Source organism: Polypterus senegalus, chromosome 6 (genome assembly GCF_016835505.1).
Source record: "Polypterus senegalus isolate Bchr_013 chromosome 6, ASM1683550v1, whole genome shotgun sequence".
Classification (NCBI taxonomy): Eukaryota; Metazoa; Chordata; class Cladistia; order Polypteriformes; family Polypteridae; genus Polypterus; species Polypterus senegalus.
In genome coordinates this window covers 144749722-144767931 of record NC_053159.1, presented here as the reverse complement: position 1 = coordinate 144767931, position 18210 = coordinate 144749722, and the positions used below count along the sequence as shown (strand labels likewise).

At 38.6% G+C, this 18210-nt stretch overlaps 1 protein-coding gene across 1 annotated transcript in view; it reads left to right on the top strand.

The window, feature by feature from the left end:
• The window catches only part of arhgap15 (Rho GTPase activating protein 15), a 657673-nt gene that overhangs the window by 560251 nt on the left and 79212 nt on the right, over window positions 1-18210 (top strand). The window contains exon 14 of the mRNA XM_039755090.1: window positions 14449-14554. Within this exon, the coding sequence (XP_039611024.1) occupies window positions 14449-14554 (106 nt within the window). The remainder of the gene's footprint in view (window positions 1-14448; window positions 14555-18210) is intronic.

The window sequence follows — 18210 nt, the reverse complement described above, 5'->3', positions numbered from 1 at the left end:
AAGATTCTTATCATATGTAGATGGTGCAATGTACAGTATTTCTTACTTGTATGTATTTCACAGACTAGTAACAATGATACAATACCAACAACAACAAAAAAAGAAAAGAAATACAACAACATACATTGAATACAACAAACATTTACTGCATAATATACAGTATATAGAAGGTTTTTCAATATGTGATGCTGTTGAGTAGCCCTCTGAATTTGCTGGTGCAAGTGCTAATGGTACTAATGGAGGTCGCGGAACGGTGGATATGCAGGGTTGCTGAGATCTTTATTGATTCTTTTTGCCATCCAAATGTAGTATGCTTTATGACGAAAAAGGAGCTGAGTGCCAATGATATTCTATGCTAACTTCACAATCCTCTGTAGTATTTTGTAGTTCTGACCTCAGAAAGTGTCATTCTAACAGACCATGTAGTCAGTAGGGACTCCACTATGTCCCATGGAAATTGGAGAGCATGGATGGATATCACTCTGCTTTCCTAAAACAACAGAGTATGTAAACTCACCAGCCTTCTTGACAATGACAGAGATGTGTTGTGCTCATTTACATATCACTGTGCCCAAGTCTATGATTTTGCTGATATTAATAGAAATATTGCTTTCTTGAGACCACTTTATTTGAAGGCATACCTCTATTCTGTAAGTTGTCTTCCTGTTGTTTAGCAAGCCTACATTGAGGGTGTCATCAGCAAATTTAATAAGGTACAGCTGATCTGAGTCACACAGTTACCCACGAACAAAGAGTGTAGTGGCACAGAGTTATATATTATACTAACAAAATACCCGCGCTTCGCAGCGGAGAAGTAGTGTGTTAAAGAAGTTATGAAAAAGAAAAGGAAACATTTTAATAATAACGTAACATGATTGTCAATGTAATTGTTTTGTGACTGTTATGAGTGTTGCTGTCATATATATATATATATATATATATATATATATATATATATATATATATATATATATATATACACACATATACATATATACATACATACATACAGATAAATATACATATATACACACATGCACATACATATATATATATATACACATACATACATACATATATATATCTACATATATATATATATATATCTACATATATATATATATATATATATATATATATATATGTATATGCTATATATAGTAAAATCCCCACGCTTCGCAGCGACGAAGGGCTGCATTTTAAATTTTTATTAAGAAGAAAAGAAAACCTTTTAAACTGAGGGAAAATATACCAATAACTATCTGTTAAGGATCTCTTTGTATACCACGTTGTCAGTTCAGCACTCCGGTTGTAATATGACCAAGCTGTGCACTGAGATTACTTTTGAAAATGCAATGTATAGTTTTGTCCAGGAGAAAAGCAATGTTGCCTCAAATCAATGGCAACCTTTTGCAGGGTCTGTCCCTGAGACTTATTAATTGTCATCGCAAAGCAGAGCCTTACTGGTAATTTGAGGCATTTCAATTAAAATGGGAGATCAGAGGGTATAATGGTGATGCGAGGAATACATTCAGAGTTTGGTGCTGTTCTGTTTTTTTGTGTAGCTGACTTCACACACCTTCTCTGTTGCTTTATAAACGAACGCCATATAAGGCTGTCGTTTCTCCTTGCTTCGCGGTTCTGTACTGTTTTATTGTTCATTTATTACGATTGTTATAGTTATTGTGTAGCTATTCGAGACTTACTTTACTGTTCAGGTACCCATTTCCTTTATGTAATCCGCGGCTTGTACGCTATTGTTTGTTCGTTTTTACGATTATAGATATTTATTGATTCCCTTCTTTAGCTGACTGCCTGCTCATATAAGGCGCTCCGCTGGTTTTTTGTGAAGCAGCCTTTACACAGCTTCTCCGCTGTTTTATAAACGAAAGACATATAAAGCCATCCTTTTTCCTTGCTTTGCCAAGGAAGCAGCCTTTTTATATAATCCACTAGTTCTCCGCTGTTTTATTGTTCATTTATTACGATTATTATAGTTCTCTTTATATATCACATTGTCAGTTCAGTACTCTGGTTGTAATATGACGAAGCTGCTCGAGCTCACTCTTGAGAATGCAACGTATAGTTGTCCAGGAGAAAAACAATCTTGCCTGAAATCAATGGTAACCTTTTTGTAGGGTCTGTCCCTGAGACTTATTACTTCTCATCACGAAGCAGAGTTTTACTGGAAATTGGAGGCATCTGAATTGAAATGGGAGATCAGAGGGTGTAACAGGGATGTGAGGAATACATTGAGTGTGGCGAAACTCTAGAGACAGCGTGTGTATTAACTTGTGGATTTTTCTGTGAGTATTTAGTGGCAGCATGACGAAGTTGCTTCCGCAAGACCGCGTTAGCTGTGGAGCTCAGCTTGGAGCATATTCTTTTCCCACTTTGTCAATTGTGTAATACGTTTTTTGAACAGGTTTGATGCATGGAAGTGATCACTCGTACTGCGTTCAGTCAGTTCATGTGAACTGCTCTCTTGTGTGATGTTGCGATGTCCACGGCTTTATTTAATGTTAGCTAAGACCCGGCACTTAAAAGTTTCTCGCTACAGCAATTTTAACTCCGTTACAAAGTGATCCAAAGTCTTGTTTACACCTCGTGTTTTCTCATTAAACTTGTATCTCGCAAATAAAGTATTCAGCGTTTTTCTTCAGCGCTCTTTGGGAGCTCTTCCTTCTTTTCTACGTACTGTGGTCACAGTCAGTTCACGTGATTACGTGGGAGGTGTGATGATGTGACACGCAGCCCTGCACCCCACGGCCATCAAGCTAAAGTCCATTACAGTATATGGAGAAAAATAGGTTCCAGTTATGACCATTACACGTAGAATTTCGAAATGAAACCTGCCCAACTTTTGTAAGTAAGCTGTAAGGAATGAGCCTGCCAAATTTCAGCCTTCTACCTACACGGGAAGTTGGAGAATTAGTGATGAGTGAGTGAGTGAGTGAGTGAGGGCTTTGTCTTTTATTAGTATAGATGCCCAGGACACTGCTCTTCAGAATGCCAGTGTTCTGGATCGGCGTGTGAAAGTGATGAGTTGCAGAGTGTGGCATCAAGTACAAAGTGAAAGAGTTTTGTGGAAGGCTTTGATGGTCAATAGTGTAAAATACCGAGCTGATATGAGCTATATTACAAACATAGTGCCTGGTATAATAGCGTTTATTATACAGATGTACCAGAATGATATGTAGTGGAAAGAATATCGTATTATTGATTTCTTTTAAATACTTTTTCTGAAGTTACTCTGCAAAGGATTGAATTTATATTTATTCAACGGACCCACTGGAAAGAGATGAGTGAATTCTACACTCAACTGAAGTCTCTCTGGCTAACAAATGCATTCCTTCAGGTTTTATAGTTCTTAGATAATAAAGACAGTAAGAGAGCAGTAAACCATCTTATGAACTCTGAAAAGGTGTAAAGATGAGAAAAACATTGTCCCTAGTGTGTGCTTGGTGTGTGGGTGTGTGTGAGCGACCTGCGGTGGACTGGCGCCCTGCCCAGGGTTTGTTCCTGCCTTGCATCCTGTGTTGGCTGGGATTGGCTCCAGCAGACCCCCGTGACCCTGTAGTTAGGATATAGCGGGTTGGATAATGGATGGATGGATGGATGTACATAAGAATACATTTGAAAATATAGAAAAATGCATACAAATAATTTCCTTCACAATTGCATCTTCTATGATCCGGTTGTGACAACATGCAAAGTGGAGGTAGCCCAAACTATTTTTAATATTCTATTTAACATGTCTCAGCCTCAGTGTCTCAAAACATTTTATTACAGCAGGATTGAGTGCCACTGATTTGCAGTCTGTGAGATGATCTCATTTTATTTTCATTGACATAAAAGACAGAATTCATTGTCTCTTTGAAGGAGGCAAGGACCACAGATTGGTGAGTTATTAAAGATGTTATTGCAGGCCCGCCGCCAGAAATATTTGGGCCCCAGACAACTGGGTACGCGTGGGCCCCTCTGCCTTCCCCCAGATCCCCACATGCCAAAACCTTCAAATACGTATACAAAATGATCGAAATGTAGTTTATCCGACAGCGTCAATGCTGCATTTATGAATACCATACTTGATGAGTTAAGCCCTTTCGAACATCAAAGTTTGACTGCGAGAAGGAAAGCCAGTGCTAACGGAAGCTCGTAGCGGAATTGAAACAATACATTAATGAGATAGGCCTATGTATTATCTAACGTGTAACGGTACAATTATACCAATGCAATGAATAGGAGTAACATCTGAACATTTTAATATATACTAACGGTTAGGGTTATCTACATGGTGTACAATCAGTATGGTAACTTGCTGTATCAAACTTCAAAGTTTTCAAAAAATCCAGGTGATCCAGAATCTTTAGTGATACACACAAAACCAACACACACTCATCACTGCTTTAAAAGCAACAATAAACACCCAAGCGAATGAATTATCAAACTATGGAGACGGACTTCTACTACACCATACACGTCAACATCCACGATAGTGCATAACAATATCACTGTTGTCTGGGACAGAACAGCGCCTGTGTGTGTGAAACGGAAGTATTCAATTACAGCGATGAAGTCAATCCATTATCCACGTACCCTGTACAACAAACATACTACTCAATGTCAAGCTCAAGGACGTCGGCGTCGGCTCTCCTTTGTCTTTGAGAAGCGTACCACTGCCGGCCTCCTTTGACAAGCGTGCTTCACACGACATGAGCACGATATCTACTTGCATGGAGCGAGCTGCTATTAAAACACTCACTTGTATTGTTGTAAGCTAAATGATTTAACTTTTCTATTACATGTAATTTAAATAATTGTCCGAATATATATCTACGCGCACAACATCAGCATAAAGAAAATGAAGCGTGAAGGGGCCCCCTTCCGTTAGGGCCCCAGACCAGAGTCCCTTTTGTCCCCCCTGGCGGCGGGCCTGGCTATTTTAAACATCAGCTAATTGATCATTGCACTCTTTAACAGATAGATAGATAGATAGAAATACCCACAAATGAAAAAGCACAGCACTAAGGAAGCTGTCTGTATTGTAAACAGTAATATAACTGTCTGGTAGACTAAATGCTTTGTCAATCCTTTGATATCCTCTTAAGTTTAAGAATGTTTCTAATCACCCAGAGAGCTTTCAGACATGCTTTATGTAAGGTATTTGTGGAAACATATGTTGTCTTTCAGCTAAGGTGAATACAGGGATACAAAAAAATAAATATTAAAATGCCACATTTTATTTTTGACTGCTTGCTTACAACAACTTCATCCTTGTCATTTTTTACATTTGGGTTTGTTTCATGCACTGACGTTCATGGCAGATAAAGTTAAAAAGTAATCTTCTATATTTAAGACAGTGTGCTTCAATGTCTAAGAGGCAGGAATTTCAACACAGAATCAACACTTTAATATTCATCTCCAACTCACTGTCCCCCATTGCAGGCTGCCAGAGCTTGATTTGTCTGAAATAATTGTAAATAATTGTATTGTTCTTTTGTACTTTGAAGCGCCTTCAGCTGGTGTAAACTATAGAAACTGTCTATACTGAGCAATTACTTTATTGGGTCAAATTGTCTTTCAGATGGAGCTACTCAGTTACAGATCATGCTAATAAAGGAGTTGAGTAGGCACTAACAAAGCACACTATTCAATAAAATTAAAGGAACACTTAAATCTCAATGAACAAAATATTCAATTGGAAATACCATGTGATTCGCTGAGAACAAAATGATGTAACAACGGTCAATGGAGACCAAAATCACCAACACATTGAGGGCTGAATTCAACATCACACCAAAAATCAAAGTCAACAACTGAAATCACAGTCTGATCCAATTTGTGTGAGTTTCATCACTCATAACTCATATGTGACAACTTATAATGTGACTCAGTAGTGTGTATGGCTCCTACGTGCCATACAATGTGAGGGCATGCTCCTGATGAGATGGCAAATGGTGTCCTTGGGGAACTCCTCCCAGACCTGGATCAGGGCATCAGTCATCTCCTGGACAGTCTGTGGCACTACTTGGCAATGTTAGACGCACCAGTACATAATATCACAAAGGTTCTCAATTGGATTCCAGTCCGGGGAACCTGCAGGCCAGTTAATGGCATCAGTGCCTTCGTTATTCAAGAACTGCCTACACATTCCCAGGGCCTACTGCACCAGCATAAGATCTGACAATAACTCTGAGGATTTCAACCCGGTACCTAACAGCAGTCAGGGTACCATTGCCTATCACATGGAGGTCTGTGCGACAATCCAAATTTGCCTCCCTAGACCATCACTAACCCATCGCCAAACTGGTCATGCTGGATGATGTTGCAGGTTGCATACCATTTACCACGGGATCTCCCAACTCTTTCATGTCTGTCAAATGTGCTAAGCTTGAATCTGCTCTCATCTGTGAAGAGAACAAGGTACCAATGGCGGAACTACCAATTGTGATATTCTCTGGTGAATGCCAATCAAGCTGTACAGTGATGGGCTGTGAGCACAGGTCGCACTAGAGGACATTGAGCCCTCTTGCCACCCTTATGGAGTCTGTTAATCTGATTCTTCTTTTAATCTTTCTGAACCAACCTTTATGGAATGGTTGAGATGGTTACAGCAGTATTTTTTCTGATTCTGCTAACTACTGAAAACAGCAGGTTCTGTCCCAAGGTCCTCTGATACTAGACATTCATCCTATTGGGTTTTGACAACACCTCTGCTGCCATAAATGTAACAGTATGGTTTATGCAAGCATTAGGTATAAACAGAGTAATACTGGGTTACTATTGGTTATCTGAACATCATTGCCCATCCGATGTATCCCTTCATAACAGCAGTGGACCCCTGTATGGATAGCCATATTAAGTACAATTACTCTCTATTCCACAAGGCTAGTGAAGTTCTGAATTTGTTCCAGGAATATGAGAATGAATTTTCTTTTTTTCAATGGTGACCCAAGTCAATAGCTCCTGATCTATAGTGAACATTATCTCACTTATAAGTACAAATGCTTAGTACATCTGTTTAACATTATTTTATAATTGGAGCACAGTCAGGTTAAGCATCTTGCTCATAGTCACACAAACAGTGTCAGTGGTGGTTCTGAATCAGCAACCTTGGAAGTTTAAAGTGAAGTGTCTTACCTGCTGGACTGCACAACCTACACAGCCTGGAACAAAAGTCAAAAATATAAGATATAGGATGAAAAAGAAGAAAAAAATTTTAAATTCTATCCACTGCCAACAGATCTGTCACTTCTACAGTAGAGAATGCATGATAGTTAAAGTGTAACACTATAGACACCCCCAAGTTCAGGCAGCTGAGAGGGGAAACTGTGACCAGTCTCTAAAATATGGGTGCTTGTATGAATCAAATCAAGTTAAATAACGATTTAAATACATATTTCATTACTGCATGCCTTAGCTTGGCATGGAACAGAGGAAGCACTTTATTAATATGCATTACATAGTAAACATGTGCAATCGTAGGGCTTTACTCAACTTTAATTTGACAATTTTCATATATCAGGCAATTAATGCATTCCTCACTGTAGCACACTCTATGAAATGCTCTTTGCACATGCTACATTGACAAAAACCAAGCAGAACTGTCTGGTTTTTCCAACAAAACAATGGAAAAAAGAAAAACCCAGGATCAGCAGCTTTAAGTAGGAGAATGGTGAGATGTGACTGGTTGATTTATAGCAACAAAAGGTGGCTAGAAAGTACAATTTTCTACCTAGTCGCAAACAATAATTCATAATGATACCCCTTCCTGATAAAAGACCTTTTGCTGCACAGGCCCTTGTGCTAAAATGATCTTGATAAATGTCAGTCCAATGCAGGTAACTACTTTACAAACCATTAAGATTAGTTGGCTCTTTTTCGATGATAACAGCTAGAATACCCATCGATGTGGTAATAATATCTGCTCACAGATAAATGCCAGGGGTGTAGAAAGAAGTGTTTATCATGTGAGGTTCTTTGATTCTGATTTAAGTCATCATATTGTAACAGTTTTTGCTCAATTCAAAGGATCTCAATGGCCATTTTTAGTGGCGTTTGTTTGTGTTTCATTTTGCAGCAGACATATTAACTCAGTTCGCAGTTTGTATCCACATTTTATTACCTTTGTTACTCTTTGTTAGTTTGTGAATGTGAATAATAACTTCCCAAATCTGCTGATGCATCATTTTTGGTGTAAGGACCATAGAATAACATTTGCTAAATAATTGTTGTAGAATGCTATTAATAAATTGCCTTGGGTCACTCACTATCTCCGAATCTTGGAAGTAGTCCAAATTATGCCAGTCCTCGTGCATTTCACTTCAGTAGAATATGTTCAGTAGATACAGTAATACATATTTGAAGACTTCATCGTGCACTAGTATAGAAGCAGGCTGGCTCAGTATATTGTATACCATATTGTATATTTGGTAACAGGTAGCAAATTGACAGATCTTTTTACATTTATTCCAGCTGTTGTCGTACTCATCATTTCCACTCCACTTATTCTGATGAGAACTTCCTGGCCAATATGCTGAGCTGAGTTCAAAAACCTACCCTATCTGCTGTGATCTTTTCCAACACTTTTTGTAGAATTGTCATATTCTACCAGACCATTTGAGATATATCATTTCAGCTTGTCCTGAGTCTATTCCTGAGTCTTCTCCCATTGGGCAATTACCATGTATTGTACATGTCTCGTGGAGGTGCTAAGAGTGCATTCTAACTCCATGAATTAACACACCTCAAATGATTCCCCTTCCTCTGAAGGGTCCAACTCTATTATGGAGAGACCAGCAGCTCGGTACAAGAGCCTCAGTTGTACAAGTGATATTATTCTTTTGGTCATTCTCCCAAAACATAAATGAGAATGGAAATGTAGAAAGACAGATGAATCGCAATTGAATAATTTAGTGATTCATTCTGGCCCATTACAGTTCTTAGGTTCTGGATTGAAATTCTAGGATTGTGAAGCTAAAACATGCTTGTGATGTACTGACAAGCTGTCCAAAGTAGGTCCTTATCCGGTCTCTTGTACAGAGAGGATAGTCTATGGTACCTTAAAAGCTGGTTTGAAAAATTAATGAATGAATACATCAAAATGTAACAAAATAGCATACATTCTGTTAACATACTGTATATTCTGCTGAATGTAAATAGCCAAAGATTAGCAGGGAATAATAATTTCAAACATTTGGCCATTGTAACCACTGATCATCATTTTATCAAACCATAAAACATTTTTTGTTGAATGTTGGAAATTACTTTATGTATATACTATATACATAATATACTATATACGTGACTATTTAGTAATATTTAAAAGTTACATTGATCCTCTGTCTATGAAATGTTATGTAGTCAAAATCAATAGATTCATTTACATGCTTATAAATATAATACAGGGTAAATTTCAAAAATGTATTTCAAACATACTGTATAAGACAGGGTGGCATGGTGGTGCTGCTGCCTCGCGGTTAGGAGAGCTGGGTTCACTTCCCAGGTCCTTACTTCATTAAACCCTTCTTCTCTGTATGCTATAATAGTTATATTTTAAAATGATTCAAAGACAATGCATTTGCACAATTTTGTGAAAATCAGTTCAGTTACTTTTGCATGAATGACACCCAAACTTACAAACAAACATACAGGGCTATTCAAAATGAGTTTCTGTCTTATACATCCATCCATCCATTATCCAACCCGCTATATCCTAACTACAGGGTCACGGGGTTCTGCTGAAGCAAATCCCAGTCAACACAGGGCGCAAGGCAGGAACAAACCCCATGGCGCACACAAACACATACACACCCACACACCAAGCACACACTAGGGACAATTTAGAATCGCCAATGCACCTAACCTGCATGTCTTTGGAATGGAGTACCTGGAGGAAACCCACGCAAACACAGGGAGAACCTGCAAACTCCACGCAGGGAGGACCTGGGAAGCGAACCTAGGTCTCCTAACTGCAAGGCAGCAGCGCCACCATGCCACCCTCTACTTTAACCCATTATACAAATATACTATACCTGGGCAATGCCAGGTACTTTGGCTAGTCTATCTATAATGCTATATTATGGATGTTTATGTATATATATATACTGTATACATACAGACAGATCTGCGGTGGATTGGCACCCTGCCCAGGATTGGTTCCTGCCTTGTGCCCTGTGTTGGCTGGGATTGGCTCCAGCAGACCCCCGTGACCCTGTGTTCGGATTCAGCGGGTTGGAAAATGGATGGATGGATACATACAGAGAGATAGAGAGAGAAAGAATTTCAGCAATTAGCCTAATATAAATATGTAATTGCGTGTTTACCATTTAAAACTTATCATTATTTTCTGAAAAAGATTTATAAACCAAAACCCTGCCCTTAATTCTGTTCCACATTGCTGTACTGAAGGTGGGAGTTCAATACAAACTCAGTGACAATGGGTGACAAAATGTATCCTGGGCCATGGCAGATATTAATAGAAGAAAGGAGGAGGTTCTTTAAAGTATGACTGAAAAAACTGTTATGAACATCATCCATAAAAATAAAACTGTATATATTTATTTTATACCCACAGAAAGACATTTTGCTTCTTTTCACATTTCATAAAGGAGCTTGTCACATATCAGCTGACCTGTGACTTTTGGTGATATTTACAGTACTATTACCTATAAAAGAAAAATGACCCTGTGCAAAGGTTGAAATACTATTGAATGTTATCATTGCCACTAAATGTTCCTTGTTCACTTTACATCATGGCCCCTACACTTGCCATCTGGTGAACTATACATCTGATAAGAGACTTTCTTTCTTTGTTTTGTGATTTTGCATATTTGTCTCATTTGCAAATATCTTTTGGTCATCTCACCTTTGCGGTAGAACCACAAAAATATTTCATTTGTTCATGGAATTGCCACTGTTTACATTTTCTTATAAATTTCTCCAAATACATTACATGAGAAATGAGACATTTAAACATTCTTTGTTGCTGTCTAAGAGAAATGTTGGGCCTTGTACCCACTTATCTTCCCATCTCATCTCATAGTTTTTCAAATGTTATGCGATATAACAGTAAAATGGCATGCAACATATACAGAAAGTACACAAGTGTACGAGGTGTGACAATTTACTTCCTGGAATCAGTCTTTTCCTTCTAACAGAATCAAGTAAGCTTTTCAGCACTTCTGAGTAGCATTGTTGTTTGACTGTTTGCTCCTGTTAAACAAATTCTTGATGGGCAACCCTCTTATAATCAAAAAACCTGTGATTTTTTACCCACACAGACAACTACGTGGCCGTTCCAGGAATTAAATTGAAATACCTCATACATAACTTTAATACATTTTAAAGTTCTTACAATAATTCTGGATGCAATGGTTCCTAATGTATGTCAACAACCAGAGAAGAACACTAAGGTATCATCATCCACAGTCAGTAAGACAGCAAATTTCCATGTCCTTACAATCAAAGCAAAGACAGAACAAAGTACCTTGAGCATGTGAAAGGCACTATATAAATACAATTAATTGTTATTATAATTAACAGCAAGTGAGATGTTCTGTTAATCTCACTTTTGTGTTGTGATTTCTGCTGTTAACTGGTAACATGTTCAAAATATCGCATTGTATTCTCTGAATTTACATAGCAACTAAATTGAAAATTGAATTGATTCTTATACTCTGTTGTGCTTCAAGTCACTTAATGACTAATTAGTTCACTGTTTCATGTTGTGTGTGTTGCTGTTTTTCATCCTATTTGTGCTACAGATCTTCTTCTTCTTCCTTCGGCTGCTCCCGTTAAAGGTTGTCACAGCGGATCATCTTCTCCCATAACTTTCTGTTCTCTGCATCTTCTTCTGTTACACCCATCACCTGCATGTCCTCTCTCACCAGATTCATAAACCTTCGCTTAGGCCTTCCTCTTTTCCTCTTCCCTGGCAGCTCTATCCTTAGCATCCTTCTCCCAATATACTCAGCATCTCTCCTCTGCACATGTCCAAACCAATGCAATCTTGCCTCTCTGACTTTGACCCTCTAATGTACTCATTTCTAATCCTATTCATCCTCGTCACACCCAATGCAAATCTTAGCATCTTTAACTCTGCCACCTCCAGCTCCATCTCCTGCTTTCTGGTCAGTGCCACCTTCTCCAACCCATATAACATAGCTGGTCTCACTACCGTCCTGTAGACCTTCCCTTTCACTCTTGCTGATACCCGTCTGTCACAAATTACTCCTGACACTCTTCTCCACCCATTCCACCCTGCCTGTGTTATACCTACACCCATACCTATTTGTGCTTCAGATAATGAAAAAGAATAAGACACATTCACCTACATGTGTCACCTAACTCTTGTACTGTATATTGTATTTAGCATTTTGGCAATAAGGAGAGGAGTCAAACTGTTCTGCACCTCAGAGGTATCTCCTCAAGCCATTTATTCACTTTTCTTTAGAGTTTATGAACTAAGTGTCCTGCTATTGAGATGTTACCACTGCTAGAATAAGAAACATTGTTGCACATCTCAGGTTCTCTCACACTTCTGACCAAACTGGTAAACTGGAATCTGGAAAAGAACTTTTAGCTAGACACTAAACACTGTGATGTTTTAAAATTACTGAAATTTAGCCAAAACATAATCTCATATCTGCGGTGGGCTGGCACCCTGCCTGGAGTTTGTTTCCTTGTCTTGCGCCATGTGTTGGCTGGGATTGGCCTGTAGTTCGGATATAGCGGGTTGGATAATGGATGGTTGGATGGATAATCTCATATACATGTGCTGTGTTTCAGATTAACTTAGTTATATTAAACTCGTCTCCTCAAGGGACTCCTGTTCCTTTAGTCAGAGGTGGAGATCATTCATAGTGGCTGCGCTGCAACAACATCTTGAGTGCTGGTCTTGTTTCAAGGAATGACAGCCTGCACCAGGCCATTATTGCCAGGATACATGGAGAAAAACCATAAATAGAGTGTAACAGTGAATCCAGACTCCCTACCTGAGTCACCCTGATGTTCCAAAGTTAATACTGATTGCTGACTATGAATGTCCAAGCTAGCAAAAAAATGTGTATTGTATTTAGAAACTTTCCACTATGAAACAGTGCTCCGAGGCATTTTAAAGGTACACAGATTAATTATTAATTAGACTGATTTCAGGTACTAACCTATACAATTGGATCCCATACAGGTCAAGTAATTGATTAGATTCACACAGTGGGCTGACATGAGGTTTAAAGCCGAGGGTCTTTGCCACTAACTACACTGACTGTCATGTGAAAGAATATAAAATGTAAACTGCATAAATGTTTACAACATATGCTGTCACTGGTAATTTATTATTGTAAAATTACTATTATTTTTGACAAATGTTATACATTTATTGTGTCATTTATTACAGATTAAATTGTAGTCTAAGCATTTTCAAAATATGCACTTGTTAATGACTGTCTACCTTAGCATATCGGGTAAGAAATGGATAGATAGAGGATTCAAGTGAAACTAATAATACAGGTTTACACTTTTTGTGACAAGGTTAAACTTGTCTGTGAGTACCTTTGTTGACAAGGGTTAGTTGAATATGATGTACTGATGGAGTGTTTTGCATATATTTTATATAAAATTAAGCAAATAACCAACACCAATAAAAAGGCATCTAAATGTATAATTTAAATTTGTTTAAGCTGATTAGCTGTGAATTAAACATACTTTTCATCTCTGAATCCTTCTAAATGAATTAGCATGTGTTTATCCGCCTTTAGAAGAAAAGTCTTTTGCTTGCTTCCAGTGTGTTTCCACTATCTACAGTAATAGAAAACTGCACATTTGAATGTCAGAACCAGAATCTGACTAACGCAGAATGGTAGCTGATATATTCAGTAACTGACAGCACAAATCAGGCTTCACTTATTACCTGATAAGTGGAATGTGTGGCTCCATGGAGAAACATGAGAGCTGAGAATCATTTTTCTGTGATAACAGATCACAGTGCCTGATGCAATAGCAGCTCTCCAAACATCCAGCATAATGACTTTGTATCTTTCTCACTTGCAGTGTTCTTCTTGTCACAGGAAAAGCTGAACAACAATTGACTTTGGTTTGCAAGCCAGTATCTACTTAACATTACCTCTTAACAGCTACAGTTACTTGGCCCCCGTTAAACACACAGGCAGGCATTGACCTATGGTGTCATTGCTCTCTGCGTGCTCACTGAAACCTCTAATTATTGTTGAGATAAATGGGAAGTCTATTTAAAAAGGTGTGCAATTAAATACTGTTCATTGATCCACCTAGACGGAAACAAAATGTTTCTCTGGATACTCTGCTCTTGCAAATGATTTGTAGCGTGTGGTCATAATATTCAATGCACACATAATTTTTAATAGTAACTTTTGTTTTTTGTATAGTTTATTTTTGGTACTTAGTTTCTTTATTTCTCTTTTTTAACAGAAAAACGTGACTACACGCAGAGAGTTGAATCTATGAAGAAGTTGATACGGCACCTTCCAAAACCCAATCATGACACAATGAGGGCTCTTTTTCAACATCTTCAAAAGTAAGTTTAGTTATAATTATTGTGTTCTAGGTTCACATTAAGTGGCTAAGCGATTTGGCCATATCTTTTTTGACCAGCAGTAAGAAACCACTCTGACACAGCAAGAATTGTTGGGGTACCACTCTGGTAACCACATTTAATTGCCTGAAACAACGGTGCATAATGCCACAAAGAAAAAGATGCTGATCTGAAAATCCACAATAGAGTCCTTTGCCCATAAAGGTATTAATTTAATCTGGCGTGAGAGTTTATCTTGTACTGACTCCAGTTTGCGAATGAGATGTCTCTTTTCTCCTCTTGAGGTGTTCTGACCGGATAGTGGTGGGGCTTGTTCTGAGTATCACGGTTGAGGCTGGGGGCCCTCACTGGGTGTCTTCTCTTAGCTGTGGGAAAAGAAGACTATACTGTTAGCAACCGTGCCTCCTCTTTTTCTGTAGGGGTATCCCTTATCTCGTCTAGCCTGCAAGGTGACCACCAACCACACATGACACTTTTTAAACAGAGAAATATACAGTAAATAGACAAGTAATTCTTACAAGCCTTTTATTATAATTGATTAAACCATTGCCTGTTTTTCTTTTGTGTCTTTTGAATTTTATTTGCTTTACTCTCTTTTGAAGGATTAAGAGTTGAACTATAAAACAGTGGTATACAGTGAAATCAGAAAGTATTCAGCCCCCTTCACTTTCTGAACATGTTATTATGCTGTATATTTAATTTTAAATTGATACATTTGCCATTTTTATTAGTCAATCTTTACTATCCATACAGCAGCTGAAGATATTCTCCAATGTCTGCCTCCTCCTCCTCATACAGAGACTGGATGGGCTAGGTAGGACATTATAGGCAGCTCAGATCCACCTTGCTAGCACAAGCCTCCTCTATTCTTTACCACATCTGTTCCTTCACCAGCTGATTCTTGTGTTGGGCCTACTCATACCACACTTGCTAGATCTCAAAACGCAGGAGCAAAATGTCATCTGTGCGGCTGATTCTGAAACATATTTTTAACTAAGTAATATAACAGCAAACTGTACTGTTTCCTAGTATTATTTGTTCACCACTGTATATTTACTGGGTGGCGCAGTGGTAGCGCTGCTGCCTCGCAGTAAAGAGACCAGGGTTCGCTTTCAGGGTCCTCCCTGCATGGAGTTTGCATGTTCTCCCCGTGTCTGTGTGGGTTTCCTCCCACAACCCAAAGATTGGTGATCCTAAATTGTCCTGTGTGTATGTGTGTGTGTGTGTGTGCACTGCGGTGAGCTGGCACCCTGCCCGGGGATCGGTTCCTGCCCTGTGCTGGCTGGGATTGGCTACAGCAGACCCCTGTGTTAGGATATAGCAGGTTGGATAATGACTGACTGACTGTATATTTACTTTCCATCATATTATCTCTCTGAATATTATGAGCATTCATACAGTGTACTGTATGTACTGTAAATGCAAGTGGATTTGCTGTGATTGTAATTCAGATGTATATTAGAATGAACATGACACACAGGTATGTTAAAAGCAGTGAAAATATTTTTTTGATTATTGCTTTACATAACAACACAGAGTGTTCCAGTAGGTAGCATTGCTCCCCATGGATCCATCTTTCTGTGTTTGACTCCTATGCCTTTTCTTTGTGTGTTTGGTGTTTGCATATTCTTACCATGTCTGCTTGTATCTTTCACTAGATATTCCAGTTCTCTTCCCACATCTTCAAATTCAAGCTGGGTACTTTATTTGCCCCCCTAGGCCAAAGGCTTCTTGGACAGATTCAAACTCACTCTCAACCCAGAAACTTGATGAAGTGGTTTTGAGAATTTTATGCTGTCACAAAGTAATAGGTGTGATGTATCAGCAAACTTTGTTTCTAAATTCATATACAGATGTGCTTTATAGTTTTAAACAAAGTCAACTACAAAATGTTAGGTTTCTCAATGTTTTTTGCTGCATACAGTGTACATTAAAACAGTATAAAACATAACCATACCTTTAATTCTGAAATGGTAACATTTCGACTAAATGCACACATGTATTCACATATGTTAATTATGGTAATTAGATGTGTTATTATGTGTTTTGCTATTAAAATGACTATTATTTCCATTTACTACAACTATACTATTAATATCTCATCATTTGTGAGGTTTTCTTCTTGCTGGTACTTAGGAAAGTATATGAAAATTGTCTACATAGAGTCATACCAGTACCATGACAGCCCCTTTCTCTTCTTTACACATTTCCTCTTTTTTATTGCAAGTTTTTTTTTCTCCACTTTAAATGGAGTGCAATGTACATCATGAGCTGTATAAGTAGCATGGTGACAAAGTTTGAAAATCATATGTTAATTAGACACTGCTTTGAATCTTTTCAAGTAACAGCAGCTTTATCTTTTTCTTAACAGTTTATGTTCTTTTACATTTTACATTATAATTAATCCTGTTGTAGCCATTCAATTGATAATACCTATCCAACTCTGTGATGAACTGGAATCCCGTCCAGGTGTTGCTCCCTGGTGACCCTGCTCAAGATAAAGCAGGTTGGATGGATGGATATCAATCCATGGTTTCATATTCTGACATGAAAAACTAGATAATAAATAACATACTGTCTATTCAGCTGAACTGGGATTCTGAGTTTGATTTGGAAAGCAAATCAAAATCCAAGATACATTTATAGGAGCAGAAATGCCAGTAAAGAATCCAGTTGTGGATCTATAAGTTCAACCACAGTTGGCGCTCATTGTGATGGTCCAGATTGGTTCCACAGTCCTAGGGAGCTTGAACCCAGAACCGTTGATAGGCATAAACAGAGATGACCCAGTGCAATAAGAACACTTGCACAAGAGAAATGGTGTAACGTTGTGCAAAGGGCTTTTATTTTCACCCCATCTGTCTCAGGTTCAAAACACCAAAGTGCAATATGTACAAGTCTGTTCAATAAATAAATAAATAATGATAGAATCCAATGCTCAAGTGCATGCTAAAAGCCAGTAAATAATTAAAATCCACTAGGGAAACCATGTCTCCTATAGCAATCATTACTCGTTTCATAGCAGCTCACTCTCTATCTGTCTTCCCAGCTCACCCCAACGGGTCTTACCAGCTGGTGGAGACGCTGACTTTGTCAAACCTGGACGCACAGAGCTGGGCTGCTGTCATCCTTCACACTCTCCCAGAGCTTTTTGGATCCCTGAGAGGCTTTGATCCAGATCTCTGCTCCAACACAATCGTTGAGAAGGGACACCCCTCGGAGCACCATGGCTTCACTCCCACACAGGGTCCCAAACACACTGGCTCCACACATCTGCCTTCTATCACTCACCTGCTCATCCTTGCCTTCTGTGCTCCCTTCTTTTCCTGCACTGTTCCTTTTAAACTGCCTCTGCATCTCCGCATGTGAATGCTTTGCCAATTGCCTCACCTACGATCAGGAGTTGCTGTTCTTCACTACCACTCACCTAGTCCACAGCCCAGGTATAAATGCACCACATTATCTTAAAACTTGCACCGCCACAGACCTCTCCTTATCACACTTGTCTTTCTGTTAATTATTGTAGTCCTTGGACTGCTGAGATGTATAAATGACCTCATACTCTTCGTGCGGGTGGATCATTTTCTCACCAGTATAGATGTGTTTGTATCAAAGTTGCCCATTTTTGGGCCTGCACT